The sequence below is a fragment of the Gymnogyps californianus genome, chromosome 24 (assembly GCF_018139145.2).
Source record: "Gymnogyps californianus isolate 813 chromosome 24, ASM1813914v2, whole genome shotgun sequence".
Lineage (NCBI taxonomy): Eukaryota > Metazoa > Chordata > Aves > Accipitriformes > Cathartidae > Gymnogyps > Gymnogyps californianus.
The window spans coordinates 2,352,319-2,374,497 of record NC_059494.1 but is presented as its reverse complement, the minus strand read 5'-3'; the positions used below and the strand labels follow the sequence as shown (position 1 = coordinate 2,374,497).

The 22,179-nt window shown below is 37.8% G+C and overlaps 1 protein-coding gene across 3 annotated transcripts in view; it reads right to left on the bottom strand.

Annotated features, from left to right (window-relative positions):
• EPS15L1 (epidermal growth factor receptor pathway substrate 15 like 1) overlaps positions 1–22,179 on the bottom strand; it is a 45,335-nt gene extending 23,156 nt beyond the window's left edge. The window contains exons 1-21 of one of the 3 annotated variants that reach the window (XM_050910376.1): positions 22,123–22,179; positions 16,955–16,996; positions 16,638–16,727; positions 16,235–16,282; positions 15,446–15,541; positions 14,738–14,800; positions 13,666–13,791; positions 11,426–11,485; positions 10,864–11,100; positions 10,084–10,241; positions 9,442–9,598; positions 8,634–8,696; positions 6,964–7,049; positions 6,486–6,558; positions 5,778–5,945; positions 4,724–4,921; positions 4,291–4,455; positions 1,998–2,124; positions 1,825–1,875; positions 1,312–1,448; positions 171–231 (exon numbers count right to left, since the gene is read on the bottom strand). In XM_050910376.1, the coding sequence (XP_050766333.1) occupies positions 171–231; positions 1,312–1,448; positions 1,825–1,875; positions 1,998–2,124; positions 4,291–4,455; positions 4,724–4,921; positions 5,778–5,945; positions 6,486–6,558; positions 6,964–7,049; positions 8,634–8,696; positions 9,442–9,598; positions 10,084–10,241; positions 10,864–11,100; positions 11,426–11,485; positions 13,666–13,791; positions 14,738–14,800; positions 15,446–15,541; positions 16,235–16,282; positions 16,638–16,727; positions 16,955–16,996; positions 22,123–22,152 (2,236 nt within the window). In that variant the 5' untranslated portion in view covers positions 22,153–22,179. The remainder of the gene's footprint in view (positions 1–170; positions 232–1,311; positions 1,449–1,824; positions 1,876–1,997; positions 2,125–4,290; positions 4,456–4,723; positions 4,922–5,777; positions 5,946–6,485; positions 6,559–6,963; positions 7,050–8,633; positions 8,697–9,441; positions 9,599–10,083; positions 10,242–10,863; positions 11,101–11,425; positions 11,486–13,665; positions 13,792–14,737; positions 14,801–15,445; positions 15,542–16,234; positions 16,283–16,637; positions 16,728–16,954; positions 16,997–22,122) is intronic. The other 2 variants (XM_050910377.1, XM_050910378.1) reach the window with 2 other exon arrangements.

Below are 22,179 nucleotides of genomic sequence, written 5' to 3'. Positions count from 1 at the left end.
AGTATATAGTGTACGTGAAGACTTGATCTTCATAATCCGTAATAGGACCACAATGATATTTGCCAACGGTTCACAAGACACTTTCTTTATTCTCAACTTTTACATTTGATTCTTCTTTCATAAAGAGATACTTCCTTATTCATCTTCACGAGAAAATTTTTTCTTCTTACCTGGACCTTTTGAAGAGATACTGGAAGACGTAAAAGGATCACTGCTTTCAAAAGGGTCAGGCTAAACAAGAAAAGATATACACAATTATTGTTCTGCTGTACTATGCACTTGTCCTTTTATGCATATCAAAATCTCTTGCTTTAAGACAAATTATTTCCAATTTCAGACCACTCTGTTCAGTGGAAATACAGCAGGATAAAATCGACTGATTATATGAAATTTGCATTGTTAGTGCATTTGGCTATATGATGAGCAAACCACCAAGTACCTACAAGCGAAACACGTTCAAGTGAAAAGTGTATCACACTGAAATATAAGCAATATTAGTTACCAGGGCAAAATAAGAAATTACACCCAGAAGCGTTCAGTCTTTAAGCAACAGAGACTGAATATTCAAGTCAGGCATTTACATTATTACTAATTCAGAGAGTCCGTATATCACTTCTTTTTAAACAGATGGTGTTTACAGTTGCTCTTCAGTTTCAAAAGTCTGCTGTTATCGAAGTACAAACCTATATTGCAAGGCAAACTAACTTCCCACCGATTGATACTGGAATACTGTTCTAACACTTGGGTGGCAATAGTCAACGAACGCCGTAAGGGTGAGGGAAAGGAATAATTAAAAAACAAAACAAAAAATCCATACCCCCCCAAAACAACCACGCACATACACATAAGGACAGCTTAAGAACTGTGACTATACATTTGCAAACGTGTTCTGTGCAGCCCTTCCACTGTGTTGCCTCTATTGTCTGTTGGTGGCTCAGTAATCCTTTAGCCAGATCAGTTCCTCGATCCGATTCACTATGTGACTGCACAAATAGAAACATCGATGGAACGGAGGTAATGGTGTGAATGAGTGGGGGCTGGTGGCTTGAAACTCTCAACAGAGGGAAAAAAAAAACCAAACCCATCCACCTAACTGCATCTTCATGGTGAATATACATCATTATCATGGAACTGGAAAGAACAAACTGCTGATTGCCTTAAGAATTCAGACTTAAATTTTAAGAATAAAATTAATGATATTTCATCAGTTAGGAGAAAAGAATTAGTGATATTTCATTCCTTTTAGCTTTCATACAATAAACTTGTCAATAGTAAAGAAATCCATTATGTGTAGTTTTAAAAGCTACTGACCTTTGAGGGTAAAGTGGGAGGTTTTGTGAATGGATCTGAGGTAAATGGGTCACTCTTCACCTGTTTCTTGAAGAAATCCTCAGGGGCAGAACTACGAAATGGGTCACTTTCCTTAAATGGATCACCTCCAAATGGATCTAGAAAGATTATTAAAAGGTAAACAGAATGTAGCACCTAGTGTGTCCATAATGAACCATTCTATATTTGACCTCATACTCACTGATGTAATTTTTCTTATAAAAACACACAATAATTTGGTAAATTTGATAAAATTCCAGATACCCCTCTAAACAGGGTATTTACTAAGTTTGAACAAGTACATGTTTATATTAAGGTTATGGACTTAAGAGCTACACACGTTATTAACATATTGATCCTGAATGCACACCCTGTCACGATTTTATGTTCCCACATGCAAACCAAAAATCTGAAGCCAGGGAAACCTTGGAAATGTTTGTGTTTGGTTACAGATTGTTTGTATCACATCTGTTCTGTCATCAAAAGGGCTATTACCTGCTGGAGCAGGTGGCTGTTCTGCAAAAGGATCATGCTGGAATGGGTCACCTATGCAGAACAGAAAAATCATTTGTTTTATCCACTATTTAGGAAGATGATAAAAATTTGTGAAAATATCATTTACTCAACAACTGATCTTCAAGGTCTCAGGCAAGCCATTGGTCACTTACTGCCTTTGAAAGGGTCTGCTCCCTTAAATGGATCAGATTTGAAAGGATCTTCTGACTGGAATGGGTCTGTATGCAATTCTTGTGTATTATTGGTAAACATCAAGGCTTTATTCTTAAATGGATCATCCTGAAAATTAAGAGGAGAAACATTACAGCAACTTACCCTGATTAAAATGCTCAGTTACCCATTTAGCAGAAATTCTATGGTATCTTGGTTCCTGTTTAATGATCTTAAAAAAATACTTCCTAAAGAACTTTCTGAATAAGTGGCTTCTAAGCAGAAGTAATTACACAGTAGAAAGAAATATGTAGCCTGAGGCTACAAAAAACATCAAAAGATAACAATACATATAACAATAAAAGGTTAAACTGTTTCTCATATTAATGTATCCAATTCTCAGATACTTAAATAACAAAACCAAACCCCCAATCATCATGCTATCAAAAAATTCCTCTCTCCCAGTTACTTTACAGCTCAGCTTCAGGTAAGACAGTTATTTAAAAAGAAAGGATACACAAATCATTTGTGGACTACAAATACAAGAAATTACTATTGAGTAGTCATACTCAAGATTGCTTCTTGTTAACTCATTCTTGAGCTTAAAGCTCCAAGTACTGATTTCACATTACAAAGCACTACACGGCAGGATGACTATCACCCCAACGTTTTGATGATACAGAGGTTTGTCAGCAGAGGCCAACCTATTGCTGTGTCAAGTTACAAAAAAATCCTGCATGAACAAGTAGCAAACTAAAGTTATGAAACCTCTTCATCGCATTTGTTTGCATACCCCTGTCTTTCGTCTGGTTTGGGTCTCTTTGATGAAACCAGTCCTTGCCACAATAGCCGTATGTGCATACAGCACCTGTACAACAGAGCTACATTGACAATCAAAGCCGTTCAACTCTAACATAAGAAATATCTAGTAACAACTACTGACTTACACTGCCTCCGACACTAGAAAGATACGGGATTTCTTTCATCCCTTTACAAGATGCAAATGAAGAAGTCTTAATTAATACTTCTCAGAACAGCAGGGAGGGAGGTGGGGAGAGGAGGAAGAGGAAGGAAGACTTAAGAAACAGGAAAGGGACAGAACGGTTTAAAAAATTCGCTGTGAACATATACTGGAGTTTTCTTCCAGTAAGCGATTCTTAGGTTTTGCAAGAGAAACATCTGGAAGTTTCCACTGGAAATTAAACATAATGTTTATGCAAGCCCTGAAAGCACAGAAACTAAGCACTAAAGTGTTTTAAGACCATGTCTCTCAATGTATTGTTGTTTCTAATCTATACTTTTCTTCTTTTGAGCATTTTGTTTTTACACAGAAAGTGTAAAGCAGGACATAAAAGGCAGCATGCCTGCTGAATAATTATTAATACACTATACGCGATATATATTTAACTTCATACTAAACCCATAGTAAATACTGTGCTTACAAGGATTCTGGAAAGTATGTTTCCCTAATGAGGAAGCACCAAGTAGATGTGCAAGTAGAATCAAGCAACTATGCAACTTCTATATTTAAAGCAAAGAAATAGGCTTAAAAAATGAAAAATCTTGTGATTTAGAGTATTATTAAATATCCAAATCAACAATAGATACCCAAAAGAAATTGACTGGAAAAATCTTTAAGAACCTGAAGGTTCTTATGAATTGGGAAAAATACTGATTAAAAGAAAACACAATAAATGAGATAAATTATGCTGGAATTGTTTAAGCAGAATAGAACTACCTATGTATTTTGGGAAGGGAACACTTTTTTACTGAAATATGTAATAAACATAGCTCACTGCAAAGGAGAAATTTGTATAGCTTCTTTTGGAAATAAGAAAGAAATACACGATTAACGGGACGTTTACAGCAAGAGAAGGTGTCACCTTGGTAAACTGGAGAACTTGCAAGAAAAAAACCAAAACACTTGAATTGGAAATAAAGTCCTACCTACTTCCCGAGACTAAAGATGTGACAGGTTACAAATCAAAGGTTAACATGACCTTTTCTTTTTGTTTCCATAATTACAGTTTGCTTACATATCCATACTGTTACAGTTACACTGGCACAAAATCCTAGCACAAGATCTAACCCAAAGCTTAAAAATCAGGTTTTCCACCAGCATTAAAATCTTTGCCCTGCCTTGCGCTGGAGACTGCTACCTTGCAGGGATCACGGTATTTGCTAACATACCAAAAGCCAACTAAACAAACATCTTAACTATTTCAGATTAGGTGCAAGTCACAAACCTAATTATTGTAAAATACGCTAAACAACAGTAATTTATTTTTTTTTTACCATAGCTCCATAATTGCTTCTTTCCGTCTGCCCAAGGCCTTCACTTATGTCTGCTAAATTTGTCAGACTACCACCGTGAATCCCATTGAGAGCTTCATTATATTCTTCTACACTCTTATTGACTTCTTGATGACTCTCTTGAAGTTGAGAAAGTTTACTTCTTGCCTAAGCAGTGAAAAACGCTTTAGGATGTTACGCATTCAATAACAGTCATTCTTGTTAAACATGGTTGCCAGACAGTTGCATTTTCCCCCCCACCAGAGCTGAATTTCCTGACTCAAACTGGGAATTAACCTATTAAGCACCAGTCAAAAAGCCTTATTTCATGAACTAGTATTTTTTTTTCTCTTCTGAATAATAATCTTTCTAGGTGATGTTCAACTCTTAGCCTTTCAGGAAGCAAAAAAGAAGTTGTATGAACTACAGTGAATACCTGGTTTATTTCTTCCTGTGTTGATTTTAAAGATTTGATTATTGTTTCAAGCTGCACTTTTCCAGCCTGGATGCTCTGCTCTAGCTGAGTCTCTTCTTGCTGCAGGCGATTCAGCTCTGCTTTTGCTCTATTAAGGTCATCTTCCTGTAATTTTAAATCTGATTCCTGAGATTGAATCTGCATTTTTAGTGATGAAATCTGAAACAAAACGTTACAAAAATCAGAGTGAAATTTGAAATAAATGTAACTTAATAAATTATGAATTTATAATAAGTAATAAAGTTGTAAAGCAACCTATCAACTGCTAAGGAAGATAACAAGAATTTAATATGACGAACTGCATGCTTCTTATTATGTTACACAAAATCCTTGATAAAAGCACATAGGACATTCAATAAAACCAAGAAATGTTAGTATTTTAAATGACAGAAATACCACACTAATTATAAAGGTAATTAAAAGGTGTTTCTTAGATGGTTACCTTGTAGTTTTCAGAACTTGGCTCCTTTTCCATTTGAACATTTATCAAGTATTACAAAATTGATTTTTAACTCTGATTAAGAGTTAAAATCACACAGTTGCATATGACTCTCCTTATACACTTTCTTACATGACCTTATACACTAAGTTTCTACATTAAGATAACATGCTAGTGACATTGGCAATTGTACGCCGCTGAAAACCCATTTTAAACTCAGAATTCTGATGAGGTTCACAGTGATCAAAATATGCGCCACCGCCCATGGGCTGTCTCATGGGTCAGGAATAACGCTTCTCAACTGCCCTATTAGGTTGAATAAATGTTTCATATATTCACAGAACAATAACAATTTATGTAGAAAGGGACCCCTGGAGATCATCTGGTTCAACCCCCCATTTATGACCATTATGAAAGGTATTTAGGTTGACAAAATCCTTTCTTGGACCTCGGTATTTGTGTGGAAATTGCTATTTATGGTAAAAATGAAAAACAAAGCAAGCTTATTCATTAAATAAATATAATTTCCTTCAACAAAAGACACAATACTCCTGAGCATGTCCAGAATTAACGTACACTCACCACCTGTGTTTCTTCCTGGCATTTCTGCCTTACATCATTCAGCATATCTTTCAGTTTGGCTTTCTGCTGGTCCATTTCATCCAGGCGGTCTTGGGCATCTTGTTTCTGAGCCTCTAGCTCTTGCAAGTTACTTGTCTCCCTATCTAAATCATTTTGCAGTTCCTGAGGAAAATTCCACAGTTTGTAACTTACATTTAGCTGTTGTCTTAGCGGAATGATCAACCACATACAAACAGGCTAGCAAAATCCAAAAGATTCTCTATGTCATATAGGCTATTCCCTGCATGCATACAGTTTGTTTCTGCAGGAACTTGTATGAGACATCAGGAAACAAACCAGTGCCCACCAGATGGAAAGAGACTGTGACACAGAGCACATGTAATTGAGCTATCCTAATTTTCAAAACCAATACTCTTTGAACAACCATTTCCTAAATTACAGTGTTAGTCAAGCACTAACAAAAAAGACATTTCAAACTGTTCACGTATCATCTTCTATTTATATTAACCAGCATCAGAAGAAAACATTTCTGATGGAGAAAAGGAAAATAAAGATCTTTCTGTAAGTTAGAGAAAAATCCCGTGAAAGGAGGAGAGACTTGCCCAGAAGCAACATAAGGAAAGATAGAAGAGAGAATGTTTAATTCCCCATATATTATTTTAGATTAAAATGAAAACTAATAATGATAAACAGAGCTTTTACCTGAACTTCATTGGTTTTCTGTCTGATTGATTCTTCCTTTTCCCTAATGTCCTGCTCTAGCGCATATTTTTCTCTGTAAGATAAACAAGCACACGTATTCATGATTAGTTAAATAATACAACACACACATGCACGCATGCAAAAATCAATTAAATATTATTCTGGAAACACCACGCAGCCAAAAATGCCAGCCCATATTCTGATATATTCTTTAAAGGAGTAAAGGCGTATACATATCAATTATTCTTCGAAAAATACTATCTGTTCCGTAATGAATCTTCTGAAGTCACCTGGTAGAATCCAGGCTGGCTTTACGTAATTGGCTAACTGTAGGGTATCAGTGGGAGATTTGCCACCAACTTCAGTGACAAGTAATGATAAACTGACTAAAAGGAAACAAAAGTAACGGACACATCAGTACTATATACTTAATTGGTTCTCCTACTCCAAGATTTTGTTAATAGTCCACAACTATTACCTCTGCAGCTGTGCAATTTCTTGACTAATATCATCCAGTTCCTTCACCCCTGTAAATTCTCCTGATCCAACGGAACTTGAACTATCCTGTTAAGAATGAAATAGTCTCTTAAAATTCCAAGTCGTAACAGAAGACCTTCCTTTACAAAGGCTGAGGACAAAGGTGGGACACAATCCTCATCATGTGCATTTCCAAAATTCTATGGGAGACATTAAATTATTATGCAATAACCACTGAGCATGCCACACAATTCTACCTGTGAGACGGAAGAATTTTCTCTATGCCCATTTAACAGATGGGATAGTCGAAATACACAGCAGTTAAAGGACATGCACAATGTCGGCGAATAAACTGCAGGCAATGGTAGAATTAAAATTCAAGGACTAAAAACCCAGCTCTGCTATAGTCAATAGCAAAGCTTCCAGGGAACTTAATGAAATCAGATTGTAATTTCAGTCTTCTTGAGCCCCACCACAAATTAATGCCAATTTCTGCAATTATACCCAATTTCCTGCAGGTCATTTCTACAGTCATTCAGGTGTAGATCAGGGAAGATGCAGAGGGTACCCCTTGCCTTTTAGACAAGAAAATTGTCATTAGAAGTTATAAGAAAGGATCTCAGCATTTGGTACAAAATTTGTCATTATTATAAAAAGGATTGCTAGTTCTTTGAAAAAAAATCACTGCAACTGAGCAAAAACTGCAATACTGAACTCACTGCTAGTATGACAAATCAGGAGACCTACCATTTTTAAATAGCATTTTGTAAAGAAGAAAGTACACTTTGCTTGCTTCACTCACTTTGAGATTGCTGTGATAATCACAGAAAGTTTGGCTTTATTCAATATAAAAAAAACCCAAGAACCCAACCAACAAACCACAAACAGATAGCATAGTAAAATGTGACGTTTTTTGCGGAAACAATAGGTGAATATACAGTTTAAATAAGTTAATTAAGTCCTCACTTTTGGGTGAGCATTTCTTTTGTTAATATGCCATTAAGTAATCATAAATAACAACAATCCAGACTAATTCTTCAAGCTAGCAAATCAAAAGCTTCTAATACGACTTTTATATTTTCAGACCAGATACAGATTTGCTGAGAGACCTGTACTGTATGCTGTACAGGATCATAATAAGGTCTTACCCAATATGATTATGAACTAAGTTAAAATGAGCTGCTGCATTGGTTAGGATAACACAGTTCATTGTTCCATATGAACAGAAAACTAATCTGCTATGTTCACAGTAGCATACAGTCTATTTCATGTTATATTCAGCTAAAACCACAGTAGATTAAAAAAAAGAAAAAAGATACAATGAACTGAAAACAATGGGAAGCTTAAAGCTCTCGCACCAAGGAATATTTATTGCCCACAGCTTCAGAGATCTAGTACACAAGTAACTTTAACATGCCAACACCGAGTTGCCTGTCAAGAACTTCCTGACAGACCAATGCATCTCAAATTGTTGAAGGAAGCAATATCACCAGGTCAACAGCCAATACTGGTAACTTCACACTACTGTGACATTATCATCATGCCAAGAGCAAGTGTCACAGAACACAAGAGCAAAGAGACAGGAGAAGGTGTAGAAATAAAAACTTTTTTAAAGTTACAAGTAGCGTACATAAACAAATTTGCATTCTTTTGGACGTTACAATTACTCACACGACGCATTTCTGTTAGTGCTGAGATCTCAGTTCCTACAGGGGTCAAGTAACCTGACAGAGTCTATAGAAAAAGGATATAGGAAAAACCTTAAAAGGACCAGAGCAACAGCAACAATTAACATATATTTAGAGGCTCAGAAGCTTTCTGGTTAGGGAAAGTAAAAAAAGTAAAGGAAAATACTATGTAATTTATAGAAAAGAATGTATTGACATGACAGAAGCATTTACTCATTTAAGTTTCAGAAATACACTAACACACTGTTGAGGAAAGGAACAAAGCAGGGTTCAGTAAAAGATGAGATGCTCCAATAAAATGGTATTAACAGTGATGGACATAGGCCTATGGACTGTCATGCTACAAGGGATGAATCAACCACCAATTCACTCTTCATTTAGCCATTAAAGTTTAACATTTTTATGGGAGGAATTTGGTACTGATCACAGTCAGGGACAGGCTACTAAACCCACTTTTGATAGTTGCCTTTAACAGCTTCCTGAAGTTAAAAAAACTCCTTCTCTATGACAAAGGAGTATTTTTCATGCTAGACTTTTCTCAGCGTTATTATTCCTTTATTTATGGAATATTCTACTGCATTTTTCTTTACTTACTGTCTAGTGTTGTTAAAAATTTATGTATATTTTCAAATGTTAAAGAATTTTGTAAGAGGAGAGAAGGAAAAAAAAGAGTTTTGGCAATTTTTTACCATAATATTACCCAGAAAATTTTTTTACAAAATTAGTACTCAAAGCCCATTACTTTCAAAGCACATAAGCTCAGTATTATGTACAAATAATCAGTGACTTACCTGTATGGGAGTGTTCCTCTCTGTGGGAGGGATCATATCTGGGGACAACACTTGTGGAGGATCAATCCCTTTACTGACCTTCTGTTGAATGAGATACATTGCTAGTGCAAACTGATCTTTGCTTAGCTTTCCCATCTGTCTTGTGTCTGCCAAAGCCCTGGTAAAAAATAGATCATACCTATAAACAAGAAAAGCTTATTTCTCCTCTACCAAGAAGCCTGAAATACACATACATACGTAATTTTCTTTTGATTCAGCCTCATCAAAACTTGTTAATTCTAGTGAAAGAGTTTCATAAACAGAGCAGTATTTTATTACACATATTTAACTGAATAGAACAGCGTTACTCTGCAAAAATATTTAGAGCACTAGAACTTCAAAAAACAATCACAATTCACAGACTGACCTATATCCCCCTCCCAGAAAAGCAAACTGACTATTTATTTCTCCCTTGTTTTTCCACATAGCCCACATATTGTAGTAAGGCAACAGGACAAGTAAAAGAGGTTGGGGGTTTTTTTGTTTGGGTTTTGTTTGTTTGTTTTGTTTTTATTTTTTAACGTTAGGATCACAATTCTGGCTGGATAATCTGACTTCCCAGATCAGCAAGTTACAAAAATACAGCTACTAGGGAATTCTTACCATATATGTGCTAGGAGATTCTGAGACAGACCTGAATGCATAAAAATGTCCTTTACTTCTTGACCACTCACAAAACCATCCATGTCTGTGTCTGTTTTTAAGAAAATTTCGTCGTATCGCACTTTTTCAGACATTGGTACTACCCAATTCACAGATGGCTGTAAAACAAAGTTTTATATTTCAAAAGAAGATAAAACAGTCTTTATCAACACACTGAGTATATACAACATTATTCAGTCGGATGTGCTGAACATCTTGCACAATCAAATCTGATTGGTAAATAGGTACTTCCCCTTTTCCCATGAATGTTTCAGCTTAATACTTTTTATCTGAATTATAAAAACTGATAAACAGCTGTTCATCAGTTGAAAAGCATTCGTTCTTTGGAAATACAGACCGAACTAGGCATACTAAGTCCTTATGCTAATAACACAGGAGCTTTAGAAGGTAGATATAATGATTTCTTTGGTATTAAAGTAGTTACATGAATAAAACCTTTCTATGGTTTCACTTTCTATGAAAAGTGAAAATTCCCCGTAAGATTTACTACCTCATGGTCACTCTGACTAAAATTCACCTGCTCTTCTTCCGTTCTTCCAAGTCTTAGCATTCTTATTTCACACCCTCCACTCAAATCACCCAACAACAAACACATTTTCAGAAAAGTGCTCGCATGAGACAGAAATCAAAAAGCAGTTTTATTTTTTCCTGCACTTTACTGATACCAAAACAAAAAAAAAGAAAAATGAGTGGGGGAGGGGGGAGAAAAAAGATTTGTACCTGTGCTTGTTTGATGCTGTGCTTGGGAGACAAACTCCCTGTGCTGTTCAGACTGTTGACACTACCATGAGATGGGGTAGAACGGAGGCTATCTTTTGGTGGAGGACTTGCAGGGAGAACAGGAACTGCACCAGGGAAGACAGGTGTCTTCTTTCTTTTAGAAGGTGGTATGAGAGAAGGGGGTAATAGTGAAGGAACCGGCTCTTTCTCAAGAGCTCTATAAACCAAATGCATTGCCTGCAAAGGCAAAAAGGTCAGATAACATTAACAACTAGAAGAAAAAGCAACAAGATTTTCCAGTGTCATTCACATATTAGTAAAACAAAGACAGTAAGATGTAAACCAGAGCAGATCATTTTGAATGTTATTCCAAAAAGTTTAATATTGATGACACAGGCAAGAGCCAGAAGATGGATTTGAGAAAGATCATTTAATAGCTCCATGTGAACAACTTAGATTAGAACAGTTGACTGTAGCAGAGAAAGCTGCAAAGCTCTTGAGAAAAAACTGAGCGATTTGCTCTAGCAGACAGACTGTGAATTGAGAATTTAAAGCAACCTACCACAGCAAATTCATCCTTGTCCAGGTGACCATCTTTATCAATATCACTGAGATCCCAGACCTACAGCAATTATGATAAAAACAATGATTTAGAGAACAAGTTACATTTTGTGCTTTTGATGTTAATCGTCATTATATTAATCATGCTCTCTAAAGACTCCCAATAGATTTTTGTGACGATCATATTAGTTATATTAGACCTAGTGTCCTGGTTTCAGCTGGGATAGAGTTGATTTTCTTCCTAGTAGCTGGTATAGTGCTGTGTTTTGGATTTAGTACGAGAATACTGTTGATAACACACTGATGTTTTCAGTTGTTGCTAAGTAGCGTTTACAGTAAGCCAAGGATTTTTCAGCTTCTCATACCCAGCCAGCAAGAAGGCTGGAGGGGCACAAGAAGCTGGGAGGGGACACAGCCAGGACAGCTGACCCAAACCGGCCAAGGGAATATTCCATACCATATGACATCATGCCCAGTATATAAACTGGGGGGAGTTGGCTGGGAGCAGGGATCGCTGCTCGGGAACTGACTGGGCATCGGTCGGCGAGTGGTGAGCAATTACAATGTGCATCACTTGTTTTGTATATTCTAATTCTTTTATTATAATTATTGTCATTTTATTATTATTGTTGTTGTTATTTCCTTCCTTTTCTACCCTATTAAATTGTCTCTGTCTCAGCGCACAAGTTCTACTTCCCCCCCCCCCCCCGATTCTCTCCCCCATCCCAGTGGGTCGGGTGAGTGAGCGAGCGGATGCGTGGTCTTAGTTGCCGGCTGGGGTTAAACCACAACACCTAACTAAACATTCTCTGATGAAACAGACTGGATTAGAGTTTTCTGGCAATGTGAATCAACAATGGCTCTAACAAATCCTGGATGCAACACAGGCAGGTTTTTCATCTTTCTATGTTGCAATTAAGGAGTAGTCATCACGCTGACTAAAAACATCCAGAGGTGACTTTCAGAATTGTCCAGAGGGTGTGGGCTAGCAGATTGTCCAAATTTGTCTTATAAGAAAGTTAAAATATTTCAGAAAAGTCACTACATTTCTAATTTGCCTTCCATTCCTAAATTTCTAGTTTTCATTTTTAGTCAAAAAATTATGTCCACCCCCCAGAATCTTCTATAGGAGAGAATTTAAGCATCTATCAACTTTAGTTCATTATTAGGTCAAGTACAGTCAACGAAACTTGCAGGAGATTTAGAAGGATACAAAACTTTGTGTACTCTAATACTCAGCCATCAGCTAGCACTGCTTAATCATCAATATGACTTGGAGACAGTATCGTAGAGTGGACAGAAAGCTAAGACTGAGGCTCAATCATCTGAACTCTACTCCCAGCTTTATCACTGGACCCCTGTACAAATTTAAGCTAGTTGATTAGTCCTTTGCCTATTTCCTCAGTCCCCTATCTTGTCCGCAAACTTTTCTGGAACAGGAAAAAGGTTCCTGAATTTCTATCGTGACAATAACAAGATAAAATACAAAGCCTTTCAAGACTAAGTACTTCACAAGACTAAGTACTTCACAATATTCAAGTACAGAATTAAAACAAGTCATACTTAGATTTTGTAGATAATACAGAGAAAGAGGCAGTTCTTCCTGAAGAGATGAAAGCATATAACGCAGATACAGCTCTTACATAGAATGTATTCATTCTCAGTCATATCAATATGCAAAACATTAAAGAATATGTATTTTAAATGGAAGCAGAAAAATACTTTAAGGTTTGCTTCCCTTGCATATACGCAATGGATGCACTAAACTCAGATCTCAGAAGTATTTATAAATATACATAAAAAAACACTTACAGTTTGACAGCTACAATAAACTAGGATGTTTTAAAGCATTCTCTTGTACAAACAGTGGATAGATTTAATGGTATGTCTAATAACTTGTATTTGGAAAAACGACAGAACAGTGGAATATAAAGTTATAAAAGCTATTATGGTTTAGGAGAGCTTTTTCTTGTTTTTAAACAACCAAAATCAAAATTTCAGCTCTTAAAATGAATACAGAGATAATGAAACCAATCTACTCTAGGGCCCAAGTTACTACTATTATTCTTATTTCTAAGTGGAAGACTTCAGAGCCTACTTAATGTTCTTGCTTTATAGCGTGCACTTGATGTAAAATCTCAGCCAAAACCTGATCTATGTTGATAAGTCACATTTAAATATTTAACATCGCAACTACGAGAAGCTAAATAGAGAATAGCTAAATCTAAACAGCATACTTACCCTTCCTAGGATGTCAAGAGGTAGCTTTGAATTCATCAGTACTGGTTTTACTTTGTCTCCTGAAAGTAAACCATTTACTGGCAAAAGGCTTTCAAAAATACCATCAAACTTTGCTTTTTCTTCCACCTAGTTGGTAAGAAATAGCCTGAATAAGTAAAAAAGTGTGCCTGTGTGAGTGTTGAAAATGAGATCTTGCAAGAAATTAAGACTGGTCAATAATGTATTCATTCTAAATTTCCAAGCTTTCTTGCAAGTGCCACCATGCTGTATTTAAATGTAAACCCCATGGAGCTAGATTTAGGAGCTTAATTTCAAAGCTAAGGTTGTGATAGCTAAGAGATTTTAACATGCAGCATACAAGATGTGTTTCTGTAGTGTTCTAAAAGGACAATGCATTCTGATTACAACACTGCTGACCAGATTTTAAGCAAACTTTGACAAACTCTGTAGAACTAAAAACTATTCTTCCCAAATAATTTGCTTCCCACTTTAAAGTACAACATGCAAGTACAAAAAACAAAAAAACAACAACAACAACAACAAAAAAATCAGCATTAGAAGTTATTTTATTAAATTTCTACCTTTTGGAAAATGTTTGCATTTGAAAATTAACTAAATACAAATATCCCTATGTATGTATCAAAAGCTACTTTTTTCCAGTGATATATATTGTGTGTATCACAGAATACTAATTAGAACATAGGAACTCAAGCTTTAAATTAATACTTCAGGATGGATTTGGTGAAATGCTTTGCTGTTCTCACTGGGGTTCCTTTATACAAACGTGAAAGTGCCTACTACTAGGATTCTGGAAGAAATCCAGGCAGAAGATTAAAATTCATTGTGTCTTAAAAACATCACACCAGGGGTTGTCAAAGGCTTGTTTAATACTTATTTCAAATATAAAACTACAGCTCAATATTCTCTATTGTGCACAAGTCTGTCATCAGAAAGGGAGGACTTCTGAAATGGGAAATATATTTGATACAAAATTCTCTCACTGGGAAAATTAAAGACAAGGAAAATATTTACATTTAAAGAATGGATGGAATGTGTTGTCTTTTACACTTACCCTAACAGCCCAGTGAGTCTCTGTTGAAGGTGGTGTGATCAGCAAAGGACTGCTAGTGTCATGCTAAAAATTAAAGAATTTTTTATTTATATGTATAAAAATATACACACTTCTGTCTCTAATCCTTACTAATTGCTTTAAGAGATGGTTATAGACATGAAGCTTAACTACACTGAAAAAAAAGAAAAAAGGCTGCACATGTACCCAAATAAAAAAAATAAGTCATACTGATTTATACTATTACTGTACTTTGATAAGGGCATTAGGTGCATTAGGTACCCAAACACAGAACTAAGACAAGCTAAAGGAGGTTCCACAGCAGCTACTGCGGGCAAAGCTGCAGTCATGCCCTTTACTACACACTCCTGTTGACCTAGCCCCAAAATAATCTTTTTTTTTCTATTCTTTTCTTTTTTCATAAATTTAGAGTTTAGCCACATCAGCTTCCTGAACAAGCTGACCATAGTTAAACTTGCTAGTTTAACTAAACTAACTTCCTAAACTTTGCAGTCCAGGAAGGGGCTGGTACATACTACTCAGGAAGACAGGACTATGGCAGCCATGACTGCAGTTGTCTTAAGGAACAGTTTAACAACAGCCTAAGTCTCAAAACCATGACATTTATGAAACAGAAGATTATTCCAGCATTCCAACTGAAGCCTTAGTTCTCATGTAACACATACACAGATTTAGGTATATATTACTTACAAATTTAGGAGGTGGCACAGTCAAGTTCAGACTGCTCAGGTTAACATCATGGCCATTCTGCGCACATGCTACAAGGCGCAACGCGACATAGAAACCCTACAAACAATAGTGTTTTCTATTAAAAAAAGCAACCAGTCTAAATCAGTCTCCAAGAATCCATTTATGAGTTTTACTAACACTGTACATGTGCAACTCAGTAAAGTATGGAAACAACAGATGTATAGCCCCATTCAGTTAACTGCATAGTGACAACTACCCCACTGCTTTTAAAGATGATTCAGGAAAAACTTTACAATAACATGGAACAAAGAGCAAAAAACTTCAAAGCTAGTTTTTAAAGAAGGACTCTCCATAATTAAGTAAATTTCAACAATTTTTCTTAAAAATTAATAATGTTTAAAGAAAATTCTCCACATCTACAAGTAACTTGGTATTTGATATTCCAAGCCATTTTTAGTAATGCTACTTATATTTTTTCATGCAAGAAAGCCTTCTAAAATAAATCTTAAAATCATAGTTTGTATTTGTGAAAGACTCAATGACTATGTAACTATGTATCACACACACTGATTATTTTCAAAACAAAAGAGAGACAGAAAATTAGATCCAAACTTCTCCAGCAGCCTCACCGAGTAATATACTTGGTTATGAGCAGTGCTAGGAAAAAACCTCATCCTGTAAATGAAAACTTTAAAAAAAAAAAGCTAAGGATAACTACTATTAATATCACTAGCACAAGGCTAATCTGTGGAAGGTAACGCAAAAGGTGTACAGGCACGTTTCATTTACCTGTTTATCCAAGTATCCTTTACCCTCCGGGTCAGCCAAATCCCATATCTGTGGAGGTACAAAAGAAAAGCCATTGTGATCTTAAAATAAAACTTAACTCAGCTCAACAGTTCATATTGTATGTCTTCTTGAACTGTTCGTTGCAGCTTTCATGACATACAATGTTATTTTTTCTTGTCAACTTGAGAATTAATGTTACACAAAAGATAATTTTTCCTTTTAGATTCCTGTGAATCTCAGAACAATACCTTGGAGCTATTACCAATCTGTGGTTAACCTAATGTTCTATGGATCCGATTTGCATTCCACCAAATTCCTTTTTGCAAACCCCTTCTGCTCAATGTTAGCTGCAGTTAAGCAAGTGTACAAATAATTGCTGCGTTATCTAATTCCTTCAACTTACTTTTCCAAGGATAATATCAGAAAGACCGGATTTTTTAAGAAACAGCGCAGCTTCACTTGCCCCAACTCTCCCCGTATATGTTGGATCTACCTGAAAGATAAAAATTCACATTCAATTGAAGCAGGTCTGTCATGAAAGCAGAGATAAGAAATGAAACGTCTCTTGTCTCTAGGTCAAAAGGAGTTATACAAGCATGCATTACCACTCAGCAAAGAGAATTTACAGAAGTTTAGCACTGCAATGGGGAAAGGAAAGAGAGGGAAATCTTGGGGAAGAGGAAATTGCACTTTATTTCTCATTTTTTTTTAAGAACCTACCTGTTTGTAATAAGTTTCATATAATGGATTCCCAGTAGAAAACTGAAAAACAAGAGAGACGTTAAGAAAACAAAGAATGAACTGCAATCACAGATAGCACACCTTTAGGGATTGACAGAAAAAAAGTGTATATTACTTTGTGTATTACTTCCATAAAAAAAATATAAAATGGTATGTTAATTTGCTGTGTTCCAAACTGGATACTTGAAATCTAAGTGTGCATAACAGAGATCCCCCAAAGCTTACAGCCAACAGACTACTGTCACCTCTTAAAACTTATTCACCAGCATTCATACTTACACTCACACTTTTAATTAACAGCACTATATGGTAATAAGGTTTTGTAGAACAGCTTTGAACTATTTGCCAAGGTATTTCAGATCACAGTTTGAGAACTACTGATATCAAAGGCAGAGTTTTCAACATAACGCTGACCTGACTACCTCCTGCATTGCATATATACTTATGGAATATTTTCAGCAGACAATTATACGCACACAGACACAGAGCCCTGGTATCAAAATATGCCTGTGTTTATGCATTTTCAGGATTAGGATCTTAAATTGAAACAGAGTAAAAAAACCAAAATAGAATGAATGGTTAATTAACAAATGTCACAATTCCCTGACAATGGTGTTTGAGGATTTCAACTTGGTGTTATCACTGCATTACACAAAAGCAGCAGACACAAAGGTAGGCCTGCCTTTTCGGAATACTAAACAAGCAGATTCCTCTTCCCTCTTGCTAACATCCCAAGCAAAGGGGAACTGAAATGCCAAAAGAGGCAGAAGCCCCAACACCGATCTTCCCAGTTGCCTCCTCCAATTGCCACACAGGTTCTAACCATGTGCAGGTTATACCTCCACAGTGTTCTCCAGCCTCAATGTCAACAGCAAAAACGTTACAATCCAGTCTCAGACAAGTCACCCCTTAGAGCAGTCAAAGGCCTTAAAAAACAAGCAACAAAACAACCCAATAAACACAGTTTAGTGAGCGAGATGCAGAGCTGTCGAAACATCCCAAAGCCTACTTGGGACAACCACTCTCCACGTACAGGACACAAGTCAGACATCTGATGAATTACTATTTTGCACTAACTCTGATCACTGGTACGTCACCTCTGAAATGCTACCTTCTTCCTTGTCATCCACATGGATTTCCGGATGCTCTGCTTACACTGAGGGGAAGGGAGACAGAAATATGATGAAAGAAAAGACGGATGAAGAGCATGAAATTTTATTTTACACAAAGAGAATCTCCCTGTAAGTTTACAATAAACATGCCAAATCTTAACTTAAGGAGATATCCAAAATAACTAAACCCTATTAATCAAAAGCAAGAGAACACTGAGCTCTTTCAAGACCAATTGTTCTACATGGCTAGAAAGATCATGGATTTTCAGAAGAGCTTCCTAAACATCTTAAATGTACTTCACTTATATCCATCAACAAAATAAGCCACTGCATTCTCCACCAGTACACTCTAGAAGCTCTTGCTCTTCCAGAAGCTGGACAGTCGTTCAGAAGAAAGCTGCGACCATAACTCATAAATCTGACTCATCTTTTTGCTGGCTTGTAAACGATTAGCACAGATAAGCACTGTGTTCCTGTCCAAAGTAGGAAACACATCATTGAGAGAAGAGGTGGAAGGAGGAAATAGTCCGTCCAACTCGAAATAAAACCTAGTATTCTTTAGCGAACTATCACCCAACTATATACCTCTCGTTTATCAGAAGGCTCTGAGAAGCTAGCCAAAGACCAACTACAAGCTCTTCTAACTAATTTGGCGAGTATCCTAGAGCACGCAGAGACTGGATTCATACCAAGATACAGAGCAAACCGCTCCAACAGCAGCGTTGAATGATCTCATCCCATCACCAGACGTTCTTGTCATCCTCATTTGATATTGCCAGCCATGACATACAGCTGACTTACCTGACAGAGGTGGCATGAATCCAGGGTAATGTGCTTAAATGCTGTGAAGTTTCTTCTACAGCAATATGTTCATCCAAGTGCTGCTGGAAAGCACTTCATCACTCGACTCTCTACTTGCAGAATTTTACAAAGATTAAGCCTCTCTGACCAATTTACCTAAATGACTGCATCTGTGTGATGAAGCAGACCAGACAAAATGGGCTCAAGTGATAAAAATAGCACAGCTGCCTATCTACCCGTCACCACATGTGACTACATCACTATCATTCAAAAGGGTTCTGTAATTTGATGACATCTGCTGATGAAGAACCTACACAAGACAGCGTCAACGCTGGTAATGGGAGAAAAACATTTTGAAGAGTTTGCAGTTGATGGCTGGTCAAAGCTGCTATACAGCTGTTCAGTCTGACTTATACGTTAACAACCCTCTGGTTTCTATGCCTACTCCATATTCCCCAAAACGTTACCTATGACCAAGACTTTACACCATCTCCCAAACAGACACGGCAGAACCCTGGTGCCTTGCTGTTTGACCTCTAAGTTGATTTCCCGTACAAATGTGGAGTTCAAGTCTCGAACCTGCACTCTCCCAGCAGACCTGGTACACTGCATTTGTGGTACGCAGTACCCGCACATGCATACGTCTCCATGTCCCTTAACGCAGGTCTGGGAAAAAGGCAGGCGTAAGCTGCTGCCACCAGAACAATTAATAAAGCCAGTTCCTAGCAGCCCTCTTTCCTGAGGTCATCTCAGGGCCACAAAGAACTCTGGATCAGATGAATTCTTCTCCTTGGTGTCCTCTTGTTTCATAACTTTCTTTCAGCTACTCTTGTCCTATCATATGATAGATGAAAACAGGTACTGTGAAAGGGGAAAAAACAAGGTGTCCCACAAAGATGAGAGCCAAAAGAAGGTTGCTGCTGCCCCAGAAAGATTACCTTTGCCCTTACTCTACTTGCTGAGTATCCTGAGCTGTCTCAGAAGACTGAGCTACAAAACGATCTGTGCTGTCCCAGTATCTTTAACGTAACTCTCCATAACCTCCAGAGGCTGTAGGTTGAACATGCCTGGCCCAGTGGAAAGACCACTGATAAGGTGATCAAATATTCAAGAAAATAAAGTTATCAAAGGTAAATCAAATTATTTCAGTTGTTGTTTAACTCCAAGAACTGATTTTACATGCTTGCTCTTCAACTGTTTTTAGGCATAGCCAGTTGAAACAAAGACAGCTGAAATGTTAAACAGTTTGCATACTGTAAGTTAGACATGTAAATTCTCTTTCATAAAAACATCATAAAAACATAACTTCACAGAACAATAGAACCATAATAAAATTCATTTATGAGAACAAATATGATTAAACACTTTCACATGCCTGAATTACCCACATTGTTTATAGCTCCTAATATGTTGACATCAATATCTTTCTGAGTGAACATGATTCCACACTACAGCACATGTAACCTCTCCTATTCCTTTTAATACCATTTCTGGCATTTATTATAACTAGCACATATCTCTGTAGTAATCATGAAACCGAAGCTATTAAAAGAGGAAGTTTATTAACTTCCAGGGAAATTCTGTTTACTGCCCTGATTACAGCTAGATTACTCTTGACAGTTCAATATACAAAAAAAAGTTTTAAAACTAGAATGCTTTCAATGAATTAGTTGGAAAATAATACGTCAAAATAACTGATATGTTCTCAGAATGTGGCTCTTTTCCCCTCAAGATAATATATGAAGTTATACAAAGGAAAATACCGTTGATGCCAGTCTCTCAAATATCAATTAGAATTTAAACAACACAGAAGCAGGATTTCTAATATAATAAATATTTGATACGTTTTTACCAACATACTATAGAAGTTCCATAACAACAAACTCTTTCAAGTCCAGAGTTTATTTTACGTATGTATTTTGTACCCCATTACTTCCCTTGAAAACTTTTGGGAACAGTTTGTATGCGCATGGATGTTTTACGCACAGCAAATTACATATTACCCAAGCATCACATAGCTCCACTGAAAGATAAATTTTCAGAGTATCACAAATAAAAGTCCATTATTAAAAGGAAATCGATATATTTAAATAATTTGAACTATCAATAGCAGTTTTTCTGAATTCCTGACTGGCCTAGCCACAGTGTAGAAAATAGTTTTAATTTCAAGGCATTGGGGGGAGGGAAGGGTTACTTTTTTTTTTTTTTTTGCTTTAAAAGAAATAAGTAAACTGACAATCTTCACAGGAGTATGGAAAAGAATATCACACTGTTCAGGTTTAAATTATTTGGGTGAGAAATTAATCAAAGAACTTGTAACAACAATAACAACAAAAATCTACCCAAGGATCCCAAACATTAAACCAGAGCTCGAAACACAGCCTCTTCCCAGAGGCATGCCACCCTCCTTGTGCTGAGACAAGCTCCAAGGTTCAGGGTCCTCCACTCCCCTGCAGAAGCCTCATTCTCCTGCTGATGGGTGAAAACCTCCTTCTCATTCCTACATACTGAGTCCTTTACTGGTGTATCCGCGCCTATAGCTACGCTACTCATGCACCTCCCAAATATTAAGCACAGTCATGACACCCCAACAGCTAAAGGCGGCATTAACCCCCTGCTACAAAAAGGAAAACAGGGTGACGTGACCAAAGTCAGAGTCCCGAGCAGAGAGCGAGCCCCATCGCTCCTGCAGCCCAGCCCTGCACCTCAGACCACCGGACCGCATTAATCCCCGCAGCCCAAACCCAGGAGCTGCAGCTCGGGGAGGGAAAGCGTTCAGAAAGCCTCGGTGCTGCCCAGCCCCTTCCTCAGGGGGGCAGCTGCGGGGCCTCTGTGAAGGGAGGGCGCCAGCACCTTTTGTGCCCCCCCAGAAGCGGCCGACGCCTGCCCCGGGAGGCTCAGCCCCGGCCCGACGGCGGGGGACAGCCGGGGGCTGCTCGCTCCCCTCGCCCCTGCCCGGGGCCTGCTCCCCGCCGCGCACCGACCCTCTCCCCCCGCGGGGCGAGCCACCCCCCCGGCCGCGGGGAGAGGCAGGGCCTATGCCCCAGCGCCGACCCGGCCCCGGATGCACCCGCCTGCGGGAGGGGGACCCACACCCGGGAGGGCCCGCTCCCCCTTCCCCGGTCGCCGCTCAACCGCCGGGGCCAGCGGGCCGCGTCTCCCCTCAGCCGCCCCCAGTTGCCCCCCCACCCCTGCCAGGGTCCTGCCGCCGGCGGGCCGGGCCGGACCGGTTACCTGCTGGCTGAGGGGGATGAGCGCCGCCATCTTCCTCCCACTGATTCGGGCAGCGGC